The sequence below is a fragment of the Hyposmocoma kahamanoa genome, unplaced genomic scaffold (genome assembly GCF_003589595.1).
Source record: "Hyposmocoma kahamanoa isolate Upper Pololo Valley unplaced genomic scaffold, ASM358959v1 88, whole genome shotgun sequence".
Lineage (NCBI taxonomy): Eukaryota > Metazoa > Arthropoda > Insecta > Lepidoptera > Cosmopterigidae > Hyposmocoma > Hyposmocoma kahamanoa.
In genome coordinates this window covers 13,355,008-13,380,630 of record NW_020654466.1, presented here as the reverse complement: position 1 = coordinate 13,380,630, position 25,623 = coordinate 13,355,008, and the positions used below count along the sequence as shown (strand labels likewise).

Sequence of the window (25,623 nt, the reverse complement as noted above, 5' to 3'; positions counted from 1 at the left end):
TTTGTTGAAGAACGCCATCACCATTTCTTTGTTAAATCCTTTACAGCGAGCCATAGATGTGGGTTCTGGGGTTCGTAAGGATATTTCTGGATGATTCTTCATAAATGTGTAATACCATTTCCAACCAGCTAATTGCGATTCATTATTGAATCTGTGTTTCAGTCCGTATTTACCTGCTAATTGATAAGCTAAGCGCCGTAAATCGGTAATGGTCAAGCCGAAAAATCTAGATTCCAACAAAAGAACATGTCTGACTAGTTCTGCTTCCATTTCCTCCGTTAAATCACTCGGACGTCCAATTCTTTTACGTGTATTCAAGCCTTTTAAATGTCGTCTAAATGTCGGTTTCGGTATTTTAAATACACGGCAAACTTCGTTGAATTTTAAGTCCCCATTGTTATATTTTCTAATCGCTTCTTCCATATCTTCTTTACTCCAAGAATAATATTTTCTTTTTATCATGGTGTTCTAAAATAGAAAATAATTATGTTTAATATGTTTTTATGTGGTTATTTTTCCAATCAAAAATCTAATAAAACAACTTGTAATAAACAATTTAAGAAATGGTAAATTATCAAATTCAGATTCATAAATAGTTTTCCTAAATCGTACCAGTACGTTTTAAGAACTTAACTCGAGTACGAAATAGGAGCAAGGGCCAAACAAATTTTAAATTTACCGCCAAAAAAATTGACAACAGTTACGAGTATGATAAAAAATCATATGAAATCGCAAAGACACATATTAATACGTATCGAATCGTAAAATAGGTTATACACGGTCTTATTTGAATAAAACTCTTACGAAATGTGTAAAAATATTACAATAATAGTTGAAAAAAACTTACTTTTTCAATATTTTTGTCGAGAGCACAGGTGTTATCTGTCAGGTGGTAAAATGGCCGACTGTTATTTCTATTTTGTGACACTAGAGGCGCTGATAGCTGTTACCAAAGGCGAGTTATAAGTGGAGTACGAATTTGGCGTAAGTACGAATTAGGCAAGTTTACCCTAGTGGGCTGGCCAAATCTGTAACCGATAACCGATGGGAGAAGCGAGTTCTTGAGCGGAGATCACGGCTCAGCAAACGTAATGTAGGCTCTTTGGCCAGATGGAGTGACGATCTGCGAAAGGCTGCTGGGCAGCAGATAGATGCGATAAGCTGAAGATCGGTCGAAAAGGCGCGCATTGAGAGTGGCATAATGATGATGACACATTAGATAATACGTATATAGCTCGTTTATTACATCAAAAAGTTATAAATATAATACGAATTACACGAAACAAAATATGTGTGAAATTTTGTCTCTCCTGTTATAAGCACACACAACAGTTACAGTGCCACTCAGAGCTAATTAAATTATTTTGACTAAGAATAGGTTATTTGTTGCTATTAAGGACGTTTCTGTTTATCTTTAAGAATAAAGGTATATCTACATGCCTACAGCTTGCATCACGAATATCAATCAATAAGAGAAAATACACCGAAGCTATTTTCCCATAAGAATCAGAAATTTCAGAAATGAATCATTTCCTATCGTGACTGTAGAAGACACTCGGTATTTCCCCCGATAAGTTCCCCATAAGGATAATAATCAAGTCGGTAACATCATCACGAGCATATCCTCTTGGGAGCAGAAGAGTAATCTAGTTCCTTCAAAAGCCTTTGTCGGGACTTTACGGAGGTCCTTTGTGTAAGACAATTATCGTTCTGAAGGAATCCGGCGTAAAAACGTATTTTATGAGAACCGAATAAGTCGGAAAAAGTCCAAGAGGAGATTATGGCACGGTTTTAATTAAGACTTTACTAGATGTAATTTAATTGGCTGTGTAGTCTCATTAGCTTTTGTTAAAGAAAATCTACTTCTTTTTTATCTAAATTGATTCTAGAACGTTATTCTAGAATCAATTTAGCGATTAGAATAAATATCTCATATGACAATTAACATATTAATATGTTAGAAATTGCATTATATGTCCATAAGGGCGCATTATAAGTTTCCGGAACTGGCCACTTACATAAACAATATTTAAAAAGTAATTGCAACATTTGAAAATGGAACTCTTTGGCTGTAGATTACAGTTTGTTTCATCTGACTGTCACTTGTTTTTACATTGTGGCGTCATTTTACAAATTGGTTGTCTACATCACCATGGATTTAACTCGTGAAAATTTTCGTAGTATGAGTTTCTACGACTTTAAGTGTAATGTAACAGCTCAGCGGAGCTTCGCCCGGCTTCAAACTGCTTTTGGCGATGAAGCACCATGCTAGACGACTATTTATAGCTAGTTTACAGAATTCTAACGCGGTCGTGTGAATCTCAGTGACGAATTTCGTGATGGTCGCCCGTCCACCGCTGTGAACAACAAAAACATCGATATAGCATCGATGATCAAAACAGACATATTATTTAGGGGAATGCTAAAAAAAGGTTGAATTATTACAACAATCACTGTCACTGGCCACGCAATATACCAGAACGTTTATTTTGAGAAAAAAATCTAAATGTTATGGCATATATGACAAGTAATTCATGTGGACATTGTTGTCTTAAATAATTATCAATAATTACAGGTTTCTTACCACGATATGATTTATTATTATTTTCCCGATATTTCGGAATGGTTACACGCTCTATAACAAGTGGATTTTTCCACTCTTCCCTACCACACAGTCACTAGTTGCGATGAGTGAAAATGAAATTCCTCTTAGTGATAATCATTTAGTGAATAACCACGAAAGCTAAAATATAGCTTAAAATCTATATTGTTTCGAGTTCTTAGGTTTTCGCGATTGTTACACATAGGAAATGAAACTATTTTTCCGGATTTCCGGACAAACCGACGTTTCGGACCCTTTACAGGTCCCATGGTCACGGTTGACGGTTGACCAGGGGACCTGTAAAGGGCCCGAAACGTCGGTTTGTTTGAAAAAACAAATTATACGCGATTTAAACCCGGAAAAATAGTTTCATTTCCTATCTATATTGTTGTCATAATTCTTAGCTCGAGTTGTAAATACTCGGTAAAGCTCCTTAAATTTAGAATAAAAAAGAAAAGAAGCTCGAGACACGGATGTCTTCGAAATCCAGATTGAGGGCACTCCGTTTTGTTGAAAAGAGACCCATCTGTGTTTTAACGGCATTAAAGCTGACCCTGTTCGCGTCTCCACAGTCGAAAGTCGCTTTTACGGTCAGGTTCAACCGTGTGACCATCACCTCTCGTACTCACCATTGTGCTGTCGTCTGTACACCCAAGGATACCGAGCATCAGCAGCAGGTCATTGATATGCAGCAAGAATAGGCAGAGAGAACAGATTTTGGAGGTACGAAAGCATTAATACCATGAAGAGCAGACGAGTTGCCATTTACAACTAAAGGTATCTAACCCTCAGAAAATCTACTATCCATGCACAAAAGCCAACAGGAATTCCGTAAGCTCAAAACTTGAAAAACAGGATATCATGTCAACTCTGGAAATTTATGGTAGGGGTGCTGGGCTTCTTTTTTCCAAATCTATGGTTTCAAATAAATGAATATTAAATATCACTTAGCGTAATTGCTACTCGGAAAACTTCCATAATTAAGGCTGTCCATTTAATATTTCCAACTTCAATTTTCTGTAATAAATTCCAAACAATGTTTTCGGAGACCCCCTTTAAAACGAACAAACTTTGCCGATTTAAAACGTACTTCAGGACTATAGAAAATCAGTTCAGAGAGCCGCGATTACGTAAAATGAGGAAATATTAAAAATATTTTAACAGCTTTTCAGGCTCAAAGGCGCACCATAACAAATTTAAAAACCAGTCAAGAGCGTTCCAGCATTGATTTATTTTTATTTTTGGATCGCTTCATGAGCCTTCACGTCATACTTTACAACAAAAAACGTACGTAGTAAACCTATCTGCACAGATATCATGATAAAACTATTCCCGGTTTCTTGTTTACTATGACTGCATAATTTCGTCAATAATTTCATAGTATTGTTAGTTTCAATATTTGAAAATACTAAAGGTCTAAACCGTCGTTTAAAATTAAGCAAATTAAATAAAATTGAACATCGTCCATAATTTCATTGGTAGTAAAATTTGTCAACACTAAGTAATTTGTTTTACTAATCATATTTTAAGAAATTATGACCATACTTGATTTTTAATTCGAAGATTTCTGGTTTTTTGTGTTTGAACTCAAAACCTACGTTTGTTTTGTACCTAAAGATTTATTTACATACGGACGAAGTGACTGTCAAAAGTCGGTACATTGTATAATGTATTTTACGTAATGGATGAGTGAGGAAACTGCGGGGGATGCAAGGGAAACTGGGGGGAGGGAAGTCCACCGCTGACACAGCCACTCGGCCGCCATGTTGGAGTATCTTCAAACCTTTTTTCTTTTGTGACAGACGTCAGCTCTAAACGAAAAGGGAAGCATATTAAAATGCGTTTGAATGACCCAAAAAAGTATTTTGGTAGCAAATGAGCATTCTTCGTGTAGTTGACATATAATAGGTTCGGCAACGACATATTTTAATTATGCGCATATTTAATTTATTGTTAGTTTTTACTATTGCTACATATTAATTTAAATTAAAAATGTTTTAATGCAACCTTGTATAAACATATCAAACATAATAATAATACAGATTTTATCTATTACATAACAAATGTAATGCAAATAAGGTTTTAAAACTCCCTCTAAATAGCGTCATAATTTAAGTGCACAATTTTTTAAACTATTATTTATCCACATTCAGTAATAGAAAAATATCATAAAAATATCATAATAACACATATTTTTATTTAACTCCGTTCAAAACTAAGCACTAACAAAGTCTATAGAGAAAAAGAAAAAATAGTTGGGATCACAACTGCAGTCTTCTAGAACGGCGTGCAACATAGTATATATTATGTACTATATACTGCACGCCGTATATATAATAAGACAAGTGATGTCACTTCATATAAACGTAACGCGCCGCTTATATATATATCGACCGTGGAAATTTGAAATGTCGTAAGGAATATTTTGTCGTAATGGAAAATATTTCTTACTACGAAATGTCGCTTACGATTTTTCAAAATCCTATACATTGACGAAATTACTTTTACCATTATATCGACAGTGGAAATTTGAAATGTCCCAAGAGACATTTTGTCGGAAGGTCAATTTCTCCGACAACAAAATGTCCCTTACGACATTTAAAATTTCCACCATCGATATGTGCACGCCCTCGCCGCGCGCTGTGTGCCGACACATCCGTATAATTTCACACGACACTCGCGTTGCACGGCGCTGGTCGTCGCACTTACAGAATATGTTTAACATAATTTTCTGAGTCAAATCAAAATATTATATTTAAATTATAAATGTATTGCTAAGTATATACAAACTCGCAGTACATTTCTATTTCATGATACTGCTCCCGTAATTGCGATACTTGCTTGACAAAAGCGATGCTTGTATAAAAATATCAATGTCTATGTACAGCATTTGACAAAGATTATTACAATAGAACACGACAATACTGTGAAGAATACCTTAATTTTATCAAATTATGTTTTGTAATTTGTATGTACGACTAAAATTAATAATAACGTGACAACCCTATGCTCCGAGTGGCGTGTAGGCATTGACGCGTCGAACAGGCGGAAGTTGGATTACTTGACATATTTATGGTGCAGTCAACGTGTTGTGGGCGTGCAGTCGCGCCCACCGCATTCAAATTGCTTTCAGACGGCATTCCGTTTGCTATTTTGCAGATGCGTCACAGTCATAATGCAGTAAGTATCTCTATACTCTAACTACAAAATTAGGTCAAACTTACGTGAACAAGACTTTGGTTCGTCGCTCTTATCTCCACAGTCGTCTTCTCCATTACAATACTTGTCCAAAGATATGCACTGTCCAGTGTCACACAATAACTCACTCAATCTGCAAGGACTTGCTACGTTTCTCGCCACTTTCTTCACTACCATAGTCTGTATTTCACTTATATCATCATTACTAAACTCCTCATTCAAGTCTTGAGGACTACACAGTTTTAGCGACAGCAGCACTATGAACAATAGAGTTCTATTTACATTTTGGTAAGAATACATTTTCGTCCCGTTCTCTCGATGTCGACGTCACAACATTTTGTCTGTACCTGTAACAATGAAGGGGCGAAATTACTTTTCTGAAATAAGTATGCACGGGATAAGATCCCCTTTTAATTACGAATTAATGCTTTTGTTACAAAAGGTTCAAAACGAGAATTTTAGATTAGCTCATTGAGGTAAGAGTGCAAAGAAAAGCTGTATTACGAATTTTGAATGAATGTATATATGTAAATGAAACGAGTTTTTTTTTCGTTTTTAGCTGGAGATAATATAAATTAAACCCTATTGTAAGTTCATCTTCAAATTACATACTTGTAGAAGCACTGCAGTAGCGTTTCTGTGGCGTAGGCAGTTACGCCGCTACTAATTTTCATACAATATCTGCGATAAGTCTGCGAAAGTGGCGCGCTCGTGACGCTTCAGCTGCGCTTCTAAATATTGTACGAAAATTAGTAGTGGCGCGGCTGCTGCGCTTCTAAAAGTATCTAATTTGAAGGCGTCCTCAGAATCATAAGTTTTATCTGCTCCGGAGAAGTCCAGAGGGCCTACCACAACCCTTTAAAGCAATATTACTTTAACCTTAAATTGACTTTTCGTACCATAACACGCTTAAAGTAAGCTTATTGCAATGTTAAAACTATGATGTTTAATTGGCAGCTTTGTGACTATTCATTCACTCAGTTCGTGCTATGACGCGACTTTAACATTAAAATAATATTCCTCTTGTCAAATTTAGACCCGAGGGATAGGGAGTTCAGGCGAGACTACGGACTGCCCGGTAAGACCAGTGCTACGCTTTCACGGGCGTCTCAGGTGGACCCGGACTTGAGTATTAACTAGCTGGGGTTTATGGTTAGTTGTAGTGATGGACGCGTTCATCTACTCCGGTAGCATGTGACCGGAGCGTTCATTGCGACCGATATCTCCGGCACTTGCCCGGAGAGCTAGTAGAGGATGAGTTTGATGTCCTCCGGTCCCACCAGCCGCTTAGGTTACTGGGAACTGAACAAACGCTTCGGCTTTGGAATGTGAGCGTGCCTACAGCTTCACCACCCAAGAAGAAATTTGGTAGTGGACTTTAGAATCAACGGCTTAGCGGTGACAACCATTAGTTGTGCAATACATCTCCGGTACCTATCTGCAAAATGGAAAGGGCATTGTACCTGCACCCGGAGCAGCTCACCCAAGGTACTAGCCTTTTGAGAACCGGACGAAGTCTGTACAAACGGGCTGATCTGGGGTCAGGACATGATTGTGCAGGCTCACTTGCACAGGTTAAAGTGCCCTTTATAAACAAAACTTATATGGAAATATATGGGACTAGTCTGGAAAAGCTTTCCGAACTACACAGTTATCTCTCTGTCTTATTAATTGGATCGGTAAAGGTTGTCAAGTTACTGTAGTAGCTCATGACTTTGCAATGTTATTAGTCGTTACGGAAAGCGTCAAATATTTGACAATTATTTAAGGCAAAATTTACAACGTCCCTAGCGATCATAAGTTCTAAAATTTCTTAAACAAATATTGTACGCGGTTGCTAGCGACAGTTGACATTGTAAGTTCATGGTACAGGCCCCTGAGAGTTCGGCGCAATAGAATTGAACTTTTGAAATCTGACATGTTTTCTGTATAAGAAATTTCTTTAAAAGTTCGCGACATGGCGTAACTTAGAAGCCTTTATATTTTAGACGTAATGTTATACATATTTTTTCATAGTGATATATATGTAATTATGTATATATCTACACACTTTTACAAGCATACATATTATTATCATTCATTGCAACATTCACCCTATACATAGGTTGATATTTAAATTGACAGCAATCCATTAATGGAAGAAAAAAAAGAATCGGAAAAAATAGTATTTCCTTTAATAGATTGCTTCATTATTTATTTGACTTTCTAATTAAATTTTGAATATTTAGTCTACTAACATGTTTTGTTTGTGATCAAAGAACCTCTTTGAAGATCAATTACTTGAGAACTTGTGAATATACTAAACAGTGATCGGTATATATTTCAAGTAATAATAATAATAATTCATTTATTCGCTTCAAAAATAAAAGTAAAAATTAAATCAGAACTTAAACCTATTCGGCCTTCTAAAATAAAAGCATGCAAATACAATAATAAAATAAATACATTGGTGGATTGAGATTCGATTTTAAAACAATAATTAGGCAACAAATTGATAAATTTAAGATAATTGATTTAATTTGATATGTCAGAATCGTGTATGTCATAATTTAATAATAATAATAGTATTTTTTTTAAAGATGGGAAAAATGTATGCATCAATTAATTATTCTTTATGATTCATGAATTCGTCAATAGAGTAAAACAAATGATCAAAGAGCCACATGCGCAATTCCTTTTTAAAATTAGTCAATGGTAGAGGCTTAATGCGATCTGGTATACGATTAAAAATGTTTCCACACATTACATACGAGTTATTTAGAAAACGATTTGTTTTGGGTATTGTATTTAGTACGACTTTATTGGGCTTCCTTAGGCTTCTGTATGTTACGTCCTTCGCTATTAAGAATTTCGATAGATTTCGTTTCACGAATATACCAACTTCGAAAATGTACAGGCACGGGAGGGGCAATACTCTTAGTGTTTTAAAGTGAGGACGACATGAGACATACGAGTACAGTGCTACATTGCTTGTGGCACGTATACATCGCTTTTGAGCAATAAAAACCTTCGCAAAATCTGTTCCGTTGCCCCAAATTACGATACCGTATCTGAGTACAGACTCAACACACGCAAAATAGGCAGTCCTGGCTGTGCATTTATTCGCTACTTTTGACAATTAGTAAAGAGCAAACGCAACCTATTTATTTTAGCACATACTTTGTCCGTTTGATCCCTCCAATTCATCTTTTGGTCTATAATTAATCCTAGAAATGTCACATTGGTTTCGTTTCGCAAGATTTGTCCTTTGTAATCCATGTCAATTGTCTGTGTTCGTAAGTTATTAAAATTCATTATATTAGTTTTAGTTAAACTAATTTGAAGATTGTGTTTTTGTAGGTAGTCAATTAGTGATGTCATTGTTTTTTTCAATTCGTTTTTATGATATTCTAATGTTGAATTTATTGGAGAAGTGACAACCACTGAAATATCATCTGGGAAAAGAATTATTTCGTGTTCCGTGCTATCACATACGTCATTAATATATAATAGGAATAGCAGGGGACCAAGTATACTCCCTTGAGGAACTCTGTAATTATTACTTTTAAAGTGAGATTTATTATATTTCGGTACAATTTTTTGTGTTTAGTTGGGTTATTTGTACGCATTGTGACCTATTTGTAAGGTAGGATTTTAACCAACTTAGTGCTGGACCTCGAACTCCGTTATGCTCTAATTTCGTCAAAAATAAGTCGTGTGAAACGAAATCAAAAGCCCTAGACATGCCCAAAAATAGTCCCGTTGTGTACAACTTTCTATTTATATTTTGTAAAATCTCGTTAACTATGTGAAACGCTGCGTGTGCTGTGGATTTGTTTTTTTGAAACCCATGTTGATTCTCGTGTATAATTTTAAATCGATTATAGTATGATAAAAGCTTGTGGTACATGACTTTTTCAAATATTTTTGATAATACTGGAATCAAAGTGTTAGGTCTATAGTTAGTAATATCTGTAGTGTCTCCTTTTTTGTGTAATGGTTTTACGATTGAGAGTTTTAATTTCTCTGGAAAACGTCCAGTTTCTAAGGAGAGATTTACTAAAAAGGCAAGTACTCCGCCTATCTGATTCTACATGTCATATCTTACATGCTTTAATAACTTTAGTACATATAGAGTCATAACCTTCAGATGGAGTATTATTCAGTGACAAAATTAATTTTTTAATGTCATTTTCGTCTACAGGAGTTAGAAAGATAGAATTTAAGTTTTTTTGTTAGGTATCGTATTTTGTATGTCATTATTTAATTCGGTAATTGATTCTATGAAATAATTATTTATTTTGGTTGCAATTTTTATTGGTTCCATTATTTCAGTGTCTTTGTCTTTAATTTTTTGTATATAATTTTTAACGTAGCTACTACTAGTTTCATTCTTAATTATTGTCCATGTAACTTTGCAAATATTCTTGCTATTTACAACGAATTTTTTCTTCGCCATTTTCTTAGAATAATGAATACACCTTTTGAGTAATTTCTTGTAAGTCTGATAGATATGTTGACCGTTGTTTGTTTTGTGTGTGTAATAGTTAAAACGGAGTTTTCTATTTGTAGCACAGTTTTTTTTGAGGCCTCTTGTTAACCACGGTGATTTTAATGTTGATATCTATTTAACTTTTACTAATGGAAAGCAGAGTTTGTATAAGAGACAAAATAATTCGTAGAACTCGTCAAAGGCTTTGTTCAAGATTTGGTGTTTGTATATGTCCGAAAATGAGAGATTGCCTATGTGACCTACAAACCTTAACATGTCTTCTGTAGAATAACATCATTTATAGGTAAATATAATTTTTGGAAATATAGACTTTTTGTTAACTTGGAATTGTAGGACCTGTGCTGTGTTATGATCGGATAGTCATAGTTCTGAAACCGAACCTATCGCATCGGTGATATTACTGATTATAAGATCTAGACATGATTTTCCTCTAGTAGGCTCAGTAATATGTAGGATTAGATTGTAGTTTTTTAAAATGTCGAACAATCTTTTAGTGTGTGTAATGCATATAGAGTGAATAATACCCCCTCGGAAATTGGAAAAATTCAAAAGAAAATAATTAATTTTAACTTACAATCACAACACTACTATTCCATACACTAATTTCTTTTCTACTTTATCTTTCGAAATTGGTTACGGTTTGGATGTCCTGGGAAGTGCCCCAGAGTGAATTCCGTTGCTCTGGTACTCATAATCTGGTAATCAGGGAATTTCCTAGTTGAGTTGACTCCTAGCCCGAGACCAGGCGTTGGAGTAGTTGCCTGGTACATTATTAATTGCTAGTTGACACATCAATAAAAAAACCGACCTCAAAAGTCATTCATCCCCTAGTTTGCCACCCTTAGAGAACTACTTTCTTCAAATTCAAATGGAACTACATCTAAGGTACTCCTTCCAACAAAAACAAAATCTTCAAAATCCGTTCACAAATGCCGCAGAGTTACCGCGTAACATACATACAAAAAAAACATACCGTCGAATTGAGAACCTCCCGCTTTTTTTGAAGTTGGTTAAAAATGGAACGAAGTAGTATACATTCCGGGATTTTAGATGGAGGTATTATCCGCTTTATACGTATTGCGTCTTTAAAGTTTAAGTAAGTATGCAGTACCTGTTCCGATCTCTGATAATAAAAATACGGGGAAAAAAAGAACGAACAAGTAAGTACCTATCGTTAACACCATAATATAGGAAGTCATCAAGAGCCCACGAAAACGTAAAGATCGATATTGAGATAGTGATCTACTAGGCCAATGTTCATAATGTGTGTGAAATAAAAGAATTTGTTTTTGAAGAATACCTAAAAACACCTTTCTGCTTTTCTAATAAGTTGAAACAAAATATATATGTTTTTGTAACTATGTATATTCAATTCTTTTTTTGCTATAATTTTGAGTTTAGTCTCCTTGTAGAACATTGATATTAGTAGTAGCAGAAAACTTGTGACAGAATTTGTTCAGGGATGTACTGCCGCCTTACCTATTTCTGCCGCCAAGAAGTAATGTGAGCATTACTGCGTTCCGGTTTTGAAGGGTCGCAAACCCTTAAAACCGTTTAAAGCTCTGAATGACACTACAACTGTTATGGGGAGACGTGTCGCTTATCACCAGGTGCACGACATACTCGTCCCTTCACTTGCTATTATCTCACTTAGAACTGCATGTCACTTGGTATTATGACTCATAAGAGATACTCGTATCATCAATGACATTAAGGAAAATTGGTTTCTTTCTAATATGTACACTTTGTTATTACACCCCGATATAACCACGAAAATTAATAACTTGAGGTTTAAATTACGTATATTTAGTGTCAGATGTAACGTAGACAGTGTAGACCTCACATCTTTCCCTCTGAATCCTTCTCAAACGTAAGTGATAGTACCTGCCTCGCTAGGACGAAACTAATTAATTATATCCGCTTGTACGGTCTTATAACGTTCTTCGTTAGATGCCGAGTTCGTATGCGTTCTTATTATGTTGTTAGTGTAACCAAAATGCTTTTCAATAGTGCACTAATTTTATCTAAATTAAGTGCCTGTAGCTCCATATTAACCTTTTGTTTACAATTTTCTTAATAAAAGATAAAGAGATAGATACTTTAAAAAAATTAAAACATAAACAAAAAACGACAAAACGTGAGTTACAGAACCAAATTGGCGGATATATCGAAACCGGAACATTAATAACTTAATCAGGGCAATTTACACGATGGACGATCGGCTATTCGGCACTGCCTGCGTTAATAATTGATTTTTCAATTTGCTCAACTAAATTATCCCTGGGCGATAGGAGGTCCATCAAATTTATTTATTCACTTACTATGGTTGTAAAAATTGCATTTTTTGATTGATAATTACATTGAAAGTTTCAGTGTATTGTAATTTCTTACCGCAATCTACGTTTTGTTTAAAAAATTGTATGAGACGAGTGCAAAAATCTTTTTTATTATTTTATTTAAATCTGTAAAGGATGAGGGTTCTCTCTTCTGTGGGATGAGTTTACGCAGCTCCAGTCAAGTGAATAATCCAAGTTGTTGTTAGAAGATTTATTTTCACATTGTATGACGCCAATACAATTGCACCCTATATGCCGAATGTCCGGGCAGTTGTTCCCAAGAAGGAACTCGACTGCTGGAAACCGTTCCGCGAGATGATGAATTTCACCCTATGCAATATCAGAAGGTCCGGGTAGCAGTTCCCAAGAAGGGACTCAACTACTGGTTAGCCTAACTGAACTCTCGGTATTCTCAGATTTCTCCCCACGTAAACAATATTGTGTTACAATAGTCACCATTCGGGGGAAAAACTTAACACCGCGATTCAGAAATAACGCCAAATGGGTCAATGTTATCTAGCCGATTCTTAGTGAACTAAAAGTAAACATTCTGGCTTAAGGCCTTCTAATACATAAGGTAGGTTTGTTACAAATCTTTATTTATATATGAACCATTTATGCAATATATGTCAGTTTCATCGTAACATAAACTATAGTTTACATGTTTGGGCGGCTTTACGATTAATACGATTAATACGTTTATGACATAAATAAAATATTTGAGGATTACTTTCCTCCTTTTCCTTCTTTTTATCTTTATTGTCTTACTACCTATCCTCAAATTCTAAGAACTTAATCCTATTTTCGAAATTCAATTTCAATTAGTAAAATAATACAAAATTCTGGAAACACAACTCAACAGAACCCAATCCCATCTAAAAGCCTGTTCTGAAATAGGTACTGCTCTTAAATCACGCATTTCGTTAAAATTCTCCCACACGTCAAAGTTCCTATAATCCTATTGTTTAACCCAACAGGCTCTGACAAAGCGGATGCCGTAAATCTCGGTATGTGCAGATACATTAAATTTCTTTATCTATGCGCCATCTAGCCACTTACAGGTGCGCATTATTTATGGGCTCCACACATGTTGGAAGGGCTGTTATACTGTGACCAAACTTTATGTTCAATAAGGGCGTGTTTTTTGTTTTCTAATTTCTTGGTACTTGTGTATATACATCAGTTTATATCTAAGCAATATACTACCTTTGGGTCAGACAAAGAATATAGATCGCCACTTCGAAACATACTCCATTCGTGCATTCATTCATTCTTTTCATGTAAGTCCTCTTATTCTTTTCACTACGCGCTCCAACTTTCCAAGAACATTCTCAGTTTGATTTCAGATCAATTCATTTCAGGGTTTCCAATGGTGTAATCACACAAAGCTGCATTCCAACTGCATCGCATTTATAAAGCATTTCGGGTGAAAAATGCGCAACTGCACACGGACTGCACGCCAGCTGTTTCAGACGTCGGGACTTGTGATGCACTTGGCGTGCTATGGCAATGCAGTGTATAGTCGTGCCGACTGTATCGAAAATACCTTTCGATTGTTATTTTGCACTTGTAATGCAGTTTGAATGCTCGTGCTCGCAACTTGTGTAACGAACTAGATAATGGGAAGTTGGCTAATTTTTTGGATGAAAGATTATTTTTTCCTTAAAAAAATTAATTAAATATATATTAATTAAAATTAAAAGTATATATCGTGACTAACTAAATAACATTTCACAAAATCAAAAAACCTTTATTCTTTCCCATCTAAATCGCTCATATACTTAATTAAATTTTATATTGAATTAATATTCAATTTTTTTTTTGTGAAATTACTCCACTAGTTTGTTATAATTATTAATACAAAGATCGAACACTCAGAAAAAATTCCTTCGATCCGATCGGATTCGAACCGACGTCTTCTTGCATACCGTGCCATATACTTGTTCCTTTACATATTCCATGGTCACGGTTGACTGAAACGGTATAGTTATCAACCAGTTATGTCTACAATATTAACGCAAACCAACGCAATTATAAAAACTACAACACAAATATACGTCATTTAGATATGAAAAAAGTTTCATTTCCAATATTACAAACTTTTCAAATATTATAACTTTAGCATTTGACAGAGTTTGCAAATACAAACAAGAAAAAATACTTTTTCAAAGTATTAACCCGTTGGTACCGAAATTCTCAATCAACTGCGATTGCATTGTCACTCTAAGCATTGCCCTACTTAGAGAACTGAGGGTCGATGCTTTCACGCCATGCCATCTGATTGTGTTTGTAGTTGAGTGCTACTGTTAAGTTGAAAACAGATTACCTATCTATCCACTACTGTAAAGTAAGGCGTGTCGTGGGACACAAGGGCTTTTACTTCAATTTTCTTTACTGACAACATAAATCATTTAGTATCTAGTAACTTTTTAGGCGAGCGAAAAATGGCTTTGGATTATTTTTTGCTGGTGCACTGAACATATTTAACGTAAGTAATGTATATATAACTGTATTTTTTATATGTAACTCAGAAGGTTTTTCTTTAAGAATTCTTTACAACAATCAGAAAATATGATGTTTTTAGAACAAAATAAAATCATTAATAATAAAGTCTTATTTATCGGCGTTAACAATTTGGTGACAAAAATCTGAGGGGTAATGCCATTGCACCCGTAACACTGAGACATAAGTTGGTAAGTCCAATGTGTCTGTAATTTTACCAACCTCTTTACAAATCAAAACCGGAAAGAAGTAATGCTCACGTTACTGCTTGGCGGCATTAATTGATAAGGTGGCAGTGGTTTCTCTGGGCGCATTTAATGTCTTTAGGCATTCTCTACCAGTCAACCTGAGAGCTGAACATGACAAATAAAAACAGATAAGATCAAAGTTTACAAATACCTATGACACTTTAATGGATTTGTTGACTTTTTAGAACACAATTGTCATAGTTTCTCTAACGCTGTCCATGTATAAACTTATAATGTCATAGATATAACGAACTGAAGAAACTGGGTCACTTCACAATGCTTTTATTTCTAAGAAAATCTGCAATGGCAGCTATAAGTTTATACAAATGCAGACAATAAAACTAACCGTGTGACCTACTAAAATTTTGAATATCTAAAGTTGCTTGTTATGTTTAAAACGGAAAATTGGATTGCGGAATGCAAAAGTATAATTTACCGAGAAATTGTTCAGTTTGCGTAGTGTCGTCGTTAATACGATTCATGCGAGCTATCAAAAGCTCGAAACAAATAATACCTTCATTGTTTTTAACCGAGTTCAAAAAAGGGAGGAGATTGTCAATTCGACAATGTTTTTTTTTTATGTATGTTACGCGATAATTTGTGAACCGATTTTGATGATTCTTTTTTTATTGGAAAGAGGGCACCTCAGAAATGGTTCCATTTTAATTTGAAAAAAATATTTCACCTCTAAGGGTGGCAAACTAGGGAATGAACGACGTTAGAGGTCGGTTTTTAGTACTCTGTACTGAGATTATTGTTGTCCAACTTTTCTATCGAAGGGCAGATTTTAGTTTTGAACTGTTTAAAAAATCTTTGTATGTCATTATATTAATTATAATACTATGCGTTTACTAGCAGTGGAGCTCTTTGTGATAGATTTCAGCCAAGCAGTAATATGAGCATTACTGCGTTCCGGTTTTGAAGGGTTTGCGATTTAAAGCTCTTAATGACACTACAATTGTTATGGGGAGGCGTGTCGCTTACCATCAGGCGCACGACTTACTCGTCCCGTCACTTGCTATTATCTCTCTTATAACTTCATGTCAATTGGTATTATGACTCATAAGAGATACTCGTGAACACTGCACTATCATCAATGACATTAAGGAAATTGTTTTTTTTCTAATATGTACATTTTGTTATTACACCCCGATATAAGTAGCAGTAGAGCTCCTTGTGAAAGAGTTCATCCAGGGTAGCACTGCTACCTTACCTATTTCTGCCGCCAAGCAATAATGTCAGCGTTACTGCGTTCTGGTTTTAAAGGCTAGGGGTGTTGGTGAAATTTCATGCATGACTTGTCAACTTAAGTCTCAGGGTAACAGGCGCAGTGGCAATGTCCCTCAGACCTTTGCGATTTAAAGCTCTGAGTGGCAATGCAACTGCTATGGACAGGCGTGTCGCTTAACATCAGGCGCACGACTTGTTCATCCCGTCACTTGCTATCAGAAAAAAAATGCATTTTAAGGTTATGGTTTCACACATTTTGTATAAAATCTAGTAAACTAACAACTAAATAAATACACTATCGAAAACTAGAAATGTGCAATATTTTGACAAACCTGCGTATAAAAAAAGATTTTATAGAAATACTGCAAAATCTATCAAAAATATTTATCACAATTACACAATAAACTGGCTTAAATAAAATCATATAAAATAAGAGTGTAAACAGAATATCACAATCTGGTTCCGAAAAGGCATCAACTACGTTAGCCCTCATACTTATTCGAACAACCATAATGCGAGTACAAATTTTCATAAGCGCCTGTAATCCGGACCCCTTTGACGTTCAAATGCAAATTTTGAGTATTCCACCATTTCAATCCTTTCGTAAAATCAGGAATTCAAATCGCGATTCCAATTTTGGAGTCCTCTTTTGCAAGAAAATTTTCTGAGTACCTACTCACCCCCTAGTCATGATTAAGCTTTTGGTTCGAGGAAATGAAGAACACCGGTTCAAATTGTACTCTTTTTCATCAAATTGATTTTGGAATAGATTTATTTTATTTGAAAATAAAATATTATTGTCGAGAATGAATACTTTTTAACCGACTTGCAAAAACAGGAGGACGTTCTCAATTTGAGTGTTTTTTTTTTGTGTGTCGTATTACGCGATTAATACAACATTTGTAAACCGATTTCGATTATTATTTTTTTGTTGGAAAGAGAAATACTTCGGTAGTCGTCCTATTGAAATTTTTAAAAAATCTTCCACCCGGATCCGATTCATTGGATTTCACCCACTTTCCGTTAACCAATTTCAATAAAATTTGACAAATAGATGTCACAAACTGTTGAGGGAATCGAACCCAGTATCATTCAGCATGGTAATCGTTCGGTCACTGAGGCAGTTCATGTTATTGCGATAGTTTCTAAAAAAGTTGCAGTATGCGAAATGGGGACGGGACGGGAACGGGACAGGAACGGGCACAATATCGTCAACGTCGATATTATTCACGTCCTTTCCCATTTCCGTCACGTATACTTAAATACTATGTTTTTATATGTAACGATGTTAACAATAAATCCCGTCACGCGACCGCGTTCGGCCGATTGTCGTTCATATAAATACACGGAATTAGACCGGCAGCGGTCCCGACCCGAACAGCGCCCGACTCGCACCCGCTCTCGGTATGTTTCACGCTTAAAATATTTTGTCATTTGTAACCACATAATTTGAAATTTAGCTGGATGCGTATACGCGTTCGTAAAGAATTACGTAAAAAATATTTGTGTTTTTTTTGCTTAGCGTTCCAGACGTATATAATATATTATATATTGAACGCTTTAAAAGAAAACTCAGCAGGAATTATCATTACGTTTCTAACTTTACTGGATCTCAAATAGGTATTTCTACGAATAATAATACGTGATTTCAACTATGTAAATTTTACCACTTACGGTGTCAATGCTCTATATTGCCAATTTAGGGAACAGTTCTCTCGAAATATCAGAGTATATTTATTAGTACTATATTAACAGAAACACCAAGACATCAAAGTAACTCGTGGGTTTATAGATTAGATGATAAGATTATAGTGGAAGACGGTGTGAATAAATTCAGTGTTCAATATTTAATCAAATAAAAATAAAATTTGTATCACATGTACCCAGTTAGTATGTAGGTAAAAACTTAAAAATAGGAAACTAAGCAAAGTAATAAACAAAGATAAAAATATAAATAAAAAATTAGTAAATAAAAAATTTAAATTATTTCAAATAATAATATCACTAGAAAATAAAACAAACTTTTAATAAAATAATGAATTTATACATCAATTTATTGTTACTAAAATAGGAACTAATTCAGAGAGACCACATGGATCAGATCATATCATATCATATTTAGGTTTATGTTCAGCAGTGGACGTCTTCCGAGTGATATGATGATGATATTTTTTTTAATATTTAAAAATTAGTCTATTGTGTAAGATAGCTCTTTTGTGTGATTAATATACTTTTTGTGTTCTAATTTTTTTTAATAAAACACAAAATTGGCTGCAGAGATGGTTTAAAATTTTTCCTTGTCTTTCGTTTTAGCTTTAAAAAAATGTAGGGGCAGAAAAGAAACAGCATTTGCGGCGTCGATGCAAAGGCGTTTACATAATATCAAAACAGCCTAGAGCAGGCTGCTTGCATTGTGCGGCATTGAATGTAACAGCCGGCACCTGTCTTGCTACTCTAAGGTTGCTTCAAGTTGTTTCTATCTATGATATTTTTATGTGTGCAAATATCTATTAACAGACAAACCCCTAGAGTATCTTTTTCAAATGAGCAATGAAGTTTAAAATTCTTCACTAATGAATATAAACGAGAGAGGACATGGATGCAGGAAGAGACCTACCTATCGTACCTTAACAACTAAAGCTAATGTTCAATGGGCTACGTCGTTGTTTCGTGCAATTGTCTTTAGGTAGTTCCAGTCTTAAAGGTCTATTAAAAATTGAATAGAAACAGTCACTTGAAGGGAAGAAGATGAAATAAAGAAATGGTAACGGTTAGCGACACGCCTGTCTCAATCACAATTTTCTGACGAACACTGCCACTGTGACTGTCACACTGAGACATAAGTACCCTTCAAAATTGTATGCCGACATTACTGCTTGGTGGCAGAAATAGGTAAGGTAGCAGTACTTCCCTGCACGAACTTTTTCTTATAATATCAAGTGACGGGATGAACAAGTCGTGGACCTGATGGTAAGCTTTACGCCTGTCCCTAACAGTTGCAGTGCCACTAACGAGCTTTAAATCGTAAAGATCTGGGCCTCTCGCTCTGAGACATAAGTTGACAAGTCCCGTGTGCCTGTAATTTCATCAGCACCCTCACCCTTCAAAACCGAAACACAATAATGCTGACATTACTGCTTGGCGGCAGAAACAGGGATGACGGCAGTACTACCCTGGACGAACTGTTTCACAGGAAGCTCTACTGCTACATTTATTTCTCAATTTGGTACAATAATAGTGGATCTGGTTCTCAAATTAAGCAAATGTGTTGGAAAACCTTCCCAACTTCCTTAGCATAAAACTGCGACACTATATCAAATCAATGGCTTAGTTATGATAAAAACAAGATAAATTTAAAAACAAATCTGTGGTTGAAAAGTGAAGGATCGTAACTTTATATTTTAGAATTAAGATGTTTTTACAAACATTGCTTTAGAATGTTAAAGATTACGCAATCGTAAAAGGTTTTAAGTCTTGGCGTCGTTTGTTTGTTATTTAACGTTTTTTTTAACCTAGCGATTGTTTTTAAATGCCTAAATTAAAAGCCTCAATCTTTTCAAAATATTCTGAAAATGACTATTAGGCACTTAAGGTCGTTTCCCTCACATCTGCGGAAATAAGTGTTCAGTATATAATGTGTACATGAATTATATGTATAAATATATGTGAACGTGCGAGTGTATAACAATGTATGTGGGTGTGTATGTATGTGATATGTGATTGTGAAACTAGATATAGAATAGATTTTCCATTTCCACAAAGGTACGTAAGGATTTTCTTCTAGCGATTTTAATGATTTAATATAAATATTACCATAAATATAATACACATGTGTGGATGCATGATGCAAATGATAGAAAGTCGCCACAAATGCGACACAGCAGCATGCAAATCAACGTAAAAGCGAATTTGTGTTCAAACCCACTGCATCTACAAACGGTTTAAATTCAGTTAAAATTTGCAATTCTATAAACCGAGACAACACGTCAAAGTATAACCGTTCTATAGTTCAAACTACCGATGAATTGGTTTTAGAATTGCTATTTCTGTTTGAAAGTTTGAATTGTTTTGGAACTTTGTTAACGGTTCATGGGATACTATTGAGTGACCTACACTTACTTTAATAGAACAGAATATCATATCATATTAGTGCAATCCTGGTAAATACAGTTGTTACACGTAAATAATAGTATCACATGAACCCTGGTAGGGTATAGCAAATTGTATTTAAAACTAGTTAGTATTATAATAACATGTAATATTAATTTCTGCCATTGAAATGTATGTTTGGATTAGGTATTATAAATACAGGTTGTTTATTTACTTTTACTTTGTAGCAAAAGCTAAACTCACGGAAGAAAAAAACAATGGAAGTACCTTTAGCCTCGATTACTATTGGAACCGCTATCGCCAAAACGCACACGAACATAATTGATAAACACTACGAAATCTTGATAATGATTGGTCATAGTTTCTAATTTATAAAGAAGTAACAAATTCTGGAGTGTTAATATAATTTAAAATTTACCCAGTCACTATATAGTTGAAAATTCAATACCTTTATTGCAAGTTACGACGTTTTGATTTTATATTGAAATTTTATTCAACGTGCTGCCATCTTGCGGCCAGTAGCTGAACTACAACGATGAAGATCCGAATCAATTCGATAAACAGAACATTGGAATAAAATACTACTATTACCCGTAGTATTTTTGTTGCAGCTATCATTTTTGCACTCCAAAGCAGCACAATAACACATTTTTTTGCGATTTTAGAGAATTTACGCGAAAGAATGACACAACCATACCATACAGTAGGTCTTTCGAGACCTAATGTTGGCTCGCGTCAGAAGCTAACTAATCACTTCTGCTGTAGTCATTGTTCTGTTCTGTGGCTAAATCTATTTAATAAATTGTACAAATTAATTAATAGGTTCTGGGCTTAGCCCAGTAATTACCTCAATTCTTATGGATAATATAAATATATCTCATTGGCAACATTTTGTTTGGTACCTCAAGAAATAATTTTGTCGTAATCATTTAATAATAAATTAATCCGGTCCCTTTTCAGCAGATTAATATATTGTACATGTATTATTACAGCCAGCTACAGGCGAAGACTGAAAATCAGCCATGCTGAGTTTTTAACCTTTTTATCAACATCAGTCAATTATTTTTCGTTTTTAAGTATTGCGTTTCTTATGTTTTGTTCAAAATTAAATGTCTTTTAATTTAATTTAATTTTATTTCTTTACTTATTAACGTGTTAATGTACAATGCATTGAATTAATGTACCGTACATTAATCTGCTTTGAACAAACGTTGACTACAAAAGACTTGTGCCCGGCAGAAATATGTAGATGTAAAATCTCACTGCAATAGCAACAGTAAGCCCCGGCTTTCCGGAATATTCCTGAACTGATCTACCCAGATCTTATCCACAAACTTGCCTGACATTTTATACTAACTTTTGTCCATCGTCTGTCTCACCGTTTTGACAATTGACCCATACACCCCGCATATACATAGTTCATATATACATAGTTCTCTTTCACTAAGTACCACTTACGTTAACTTTCTTTTTCACTTTTTATCTTGTTAGTTGCAGTAGAGGTCCTTATGAAAGAGTTTGTCCAGGGAAGTACTACCACCTTACCTATGTCTGCCGTCAAGCAGTAATGGGAGGATTACTGCGTTTCGGTTTTGAAGGGTAAGGGAGCTGGTGAAATGACAGGCACATAGGACTTTTCAATTTATGTCTCAGGATGATGGGCGCAGTAGCAATGCCCCTAAGGTCTTTGCAATTTAAAGCTCTGAGTGGCACTGCAACTGTTGTGGAGACAGGCGTGTCGTTTACCATCAGGCGACCAACTTGTTCGTCCCATCACTTAGTATCATAAAAAAGTAACAATAAAAAGCATTGTATATATTATAATATTTTTGCTTATAGAAAGAGAAAGCACCTACTGATAAGCTCCCCACAACCATAAAGACAGACATTGATAAATTAAAGAATAAACAAATGACAGTTTCAACCCAAATATCACATTATGGCAACGAACCCGTACTGTACCCAGAAGTATGTGCAGTAGATTAACCTATGATACCGTTGATTGATGTTTGTATTGCCGTCTTCAATATACGGATACGATTATCTTGCTCCACGTAGACGGAAATCCACGGTAGGAAGTAATTAATAATGTCTCGAGTACTTCTTCAGACACGTAAGTTTGTGTGTATATATATATATTACAGTCATATATATATAAATATATATATATGACTGTAATAAATTAATTTTTAGATGTACGTTATTACCCTGGTTAATTTAGAGAAGTTAATAAAAAATATACCTACCTTGAATAAAGGTTTAATGTCGCTAACAAGTTTTGTTTAACTTTGGAAAGTTGACTTTGTTGCAAACATTTACAGTCTCTGCCACTACAGCACTGATTCCCCTGGCTTATAAAATATTCAGTATAATAATATCACTAACGCATTAACGCGTTATCAACTGCTAGAATCGATTAATAAAATAAATAAATCACCCAATTGTTAACAAAAAGCCAATGATACTTCTCAGATCCACTGGCAGTGAACTAAAGAGTCCTCCGCCCCTTTAAGGAGACAGGATAATTTGCCGGACAGTGACAAATTAATGAGTAAATAAGCGACGATATCGATCTAAGTACAAAAACCGCAGGCCGTGTCGACAAAACGTGCTGTGACAAATGAACGCGATCTTGGAAAAAATAATTGAGCCATTTGAATGCCGGCCGCTTTGAAGCCAAACAAATTGACTTTTTCTATTTAAACCTTTCAACATTTAGAGATTTAGAATGCTACTGAGAGAAGGGAATTATATAATTATATATGTAATTTTTATACAAATTATTTTTAATACGTACTTACATATCTACAAAAGTATATACCAACACGCCTACCTTTACTTTAAACTGCCTAGTGTTTTGCCAAAAAGCGTAGTTATAAGTTAGCCTATTATTATGTATCAGTTTGTCTGTCAGAATGTGGCATCTTACCTTTACTTTACTTTCCAAACGGCTGGACTGACCTTAGTGTTTTTTTTTATATTTGAAGGCTAATTTAATCGGGACGGTTTTTAGCTAGTTTGATGAACATCTATTAACCGGTTTAAACATCACCAGCTCTGCTACTGTTATTTGAAAGGGCGCTTGTAACATTTTTTCAAAATGTTTGGTTTTGCGAATGTTATTAATGCATGCCTTGAAGTACTGGGTGATATTTTAGTTTAATGTACCTACGCGTCCTATGGGCACTATCACCCTATTTCAATTCCCTTAGCGAGGACTAATTATAGAAAAAACAGTTTTCAATGTAGAGCTAGCAAGAGCTTGGATAGTGTGCTGAGCAATCATGACCTGGATGTTGATATATTTAATTGTAATGTTGATGCGGTAAAGCGTAAAATCGTGGACGTTTTATTTGATTTTATTGAATATTTTGTGACTGTTGGCGTTGACGTAGGTATTGGGATGTTATATTTATGTAAGTGCATATTGTTAACAAATACTTTGATTCGTCTCTCCTGCTTCTGCTGTATAAGAGAAGCAGCGCACAATGGCGAGCAATATGTACATGTTGCTCGCCATGGAACCTCTCAATGCGCTAGTCGTATCAACGCAACATAGATCCGGCTCGATGGGCCAAATGTACTAACTGCTTTTCTCTTACAGCAATATGTCAGGTGGTATCAGCGAGATGATGCAAGAAGATGTCAAAGATGCTGTAAAAATAATACTCGACCGATACCACGGAGTAACTTTATTGTACTAAAAATTATAATTTACAAATTTTGCACGTACCCAACGCAGGGCGCGACGTTGCACATCGTCAGTTGCACAATAATGTATGTTGACCCTTACAAATTACATGGTTACCGTTATGTAAGAATGTGGTCAAACAAAAGAACTTTGTCAGCTTATTGGCAATAGAAGCAGTTCATGCAGCCTATAACCCGATATATTTAGAATACACACATATGTATCATGTTTTCTTTTTATATTATTATTTGTTGAAATGTAATAATTCGGTCGTAATGCAAATACGGGCTTTAAATGAGTAATTTTTGGTAATTTTTATTTTATTTCTTATTTACAATATACATATATAGGAAATATTCGATATGAAATTAATGACTGGATCAGTTCGAAAAGGCTAGTCAACTGAAAAAAATATTCATGGCGGCACTTTTTAAATATATAAATACAATAGATACACGCTTGCCCACAATCTCACCTGATGTTAAGCGACGTCGTGATCAAAGTTATTTTGAAGGTACACCAGACGAAGAAGACAATATAATTCACCATTTATATAAGTAGATACAGCAGCGATTCCTATCATCAAACAGATGTAGCATTTTAATACGGCGTTCCCCAAAAGAGTCATTCGACCCCTTTTACAAATAACCTGTCGTTTGCAACACGTGTACCGTCGAGTAACTTTTATACGCGTTTTCTTTGTATTCGTATAGTTATAAATTTATAGGACACGAAACGACAGAAGAGCAATATTTCTTAAAACGCCCAACGTTTCTTTACTCTGCCCTAGAATAACGGTAATGTTTTGGTAATTAATTGTTATCTAAATGACAACTACTCAATAGAAAACCATGTAAATATAGCCTTTAGAGGACTATGGTCAATATTATTAATGTGGTTTCATTGAGGGCCCAAACAGGCCCTCATCACTGCGACCTTTAACTGATCTATTGTGATCACCACTAATTACATCTGGGAGCCAAAGCCAACAGCTGAAGAAAGAACTGAAGTATCTTTCTGGCTTCGACGGTTTTGATGTCCTGTGGATGTTTTTTATGATACCAAGTAGCGGGACGAAGAAGTCGTGCCTGGTAGTAATCACACTAGTTGTAGTACCGCTCAGTGTTTTAAATCACAGAGATCTGAGGGGCAGTGCCACTGCGCCAGCCACTGTGAAACATAAGTTGAAAAGTCCCATGTAGCTGTTTCACCAG

The 25,623-nt window shown here is 35.1% G+C and overlaps 1 protein-coding gene across 1 annotated transcript in view; it reads right to left on the bottom strand.

The window, feature by feature from the left end:
* LOC113235647 overlaps positions 1–25,623 on the bottom strand; it is a 128,160-nt gene that overhangs the window by 42,193 nt on the left and 60,344 nt on the right. Inside the window, exon 2 of the mRNA XM_026471468.1 lies at positions 5,827–6,147. Within this exon, the coding sequence (XP_026327253.1) occupies positions 5,827–6,100 (274 nt within the window). The 5' untranslated portion in view covers positions 6,101–6,147. The remainder of the gene's footprint in view (positions 1–5,826; positions 6,148–25,623) is intronic.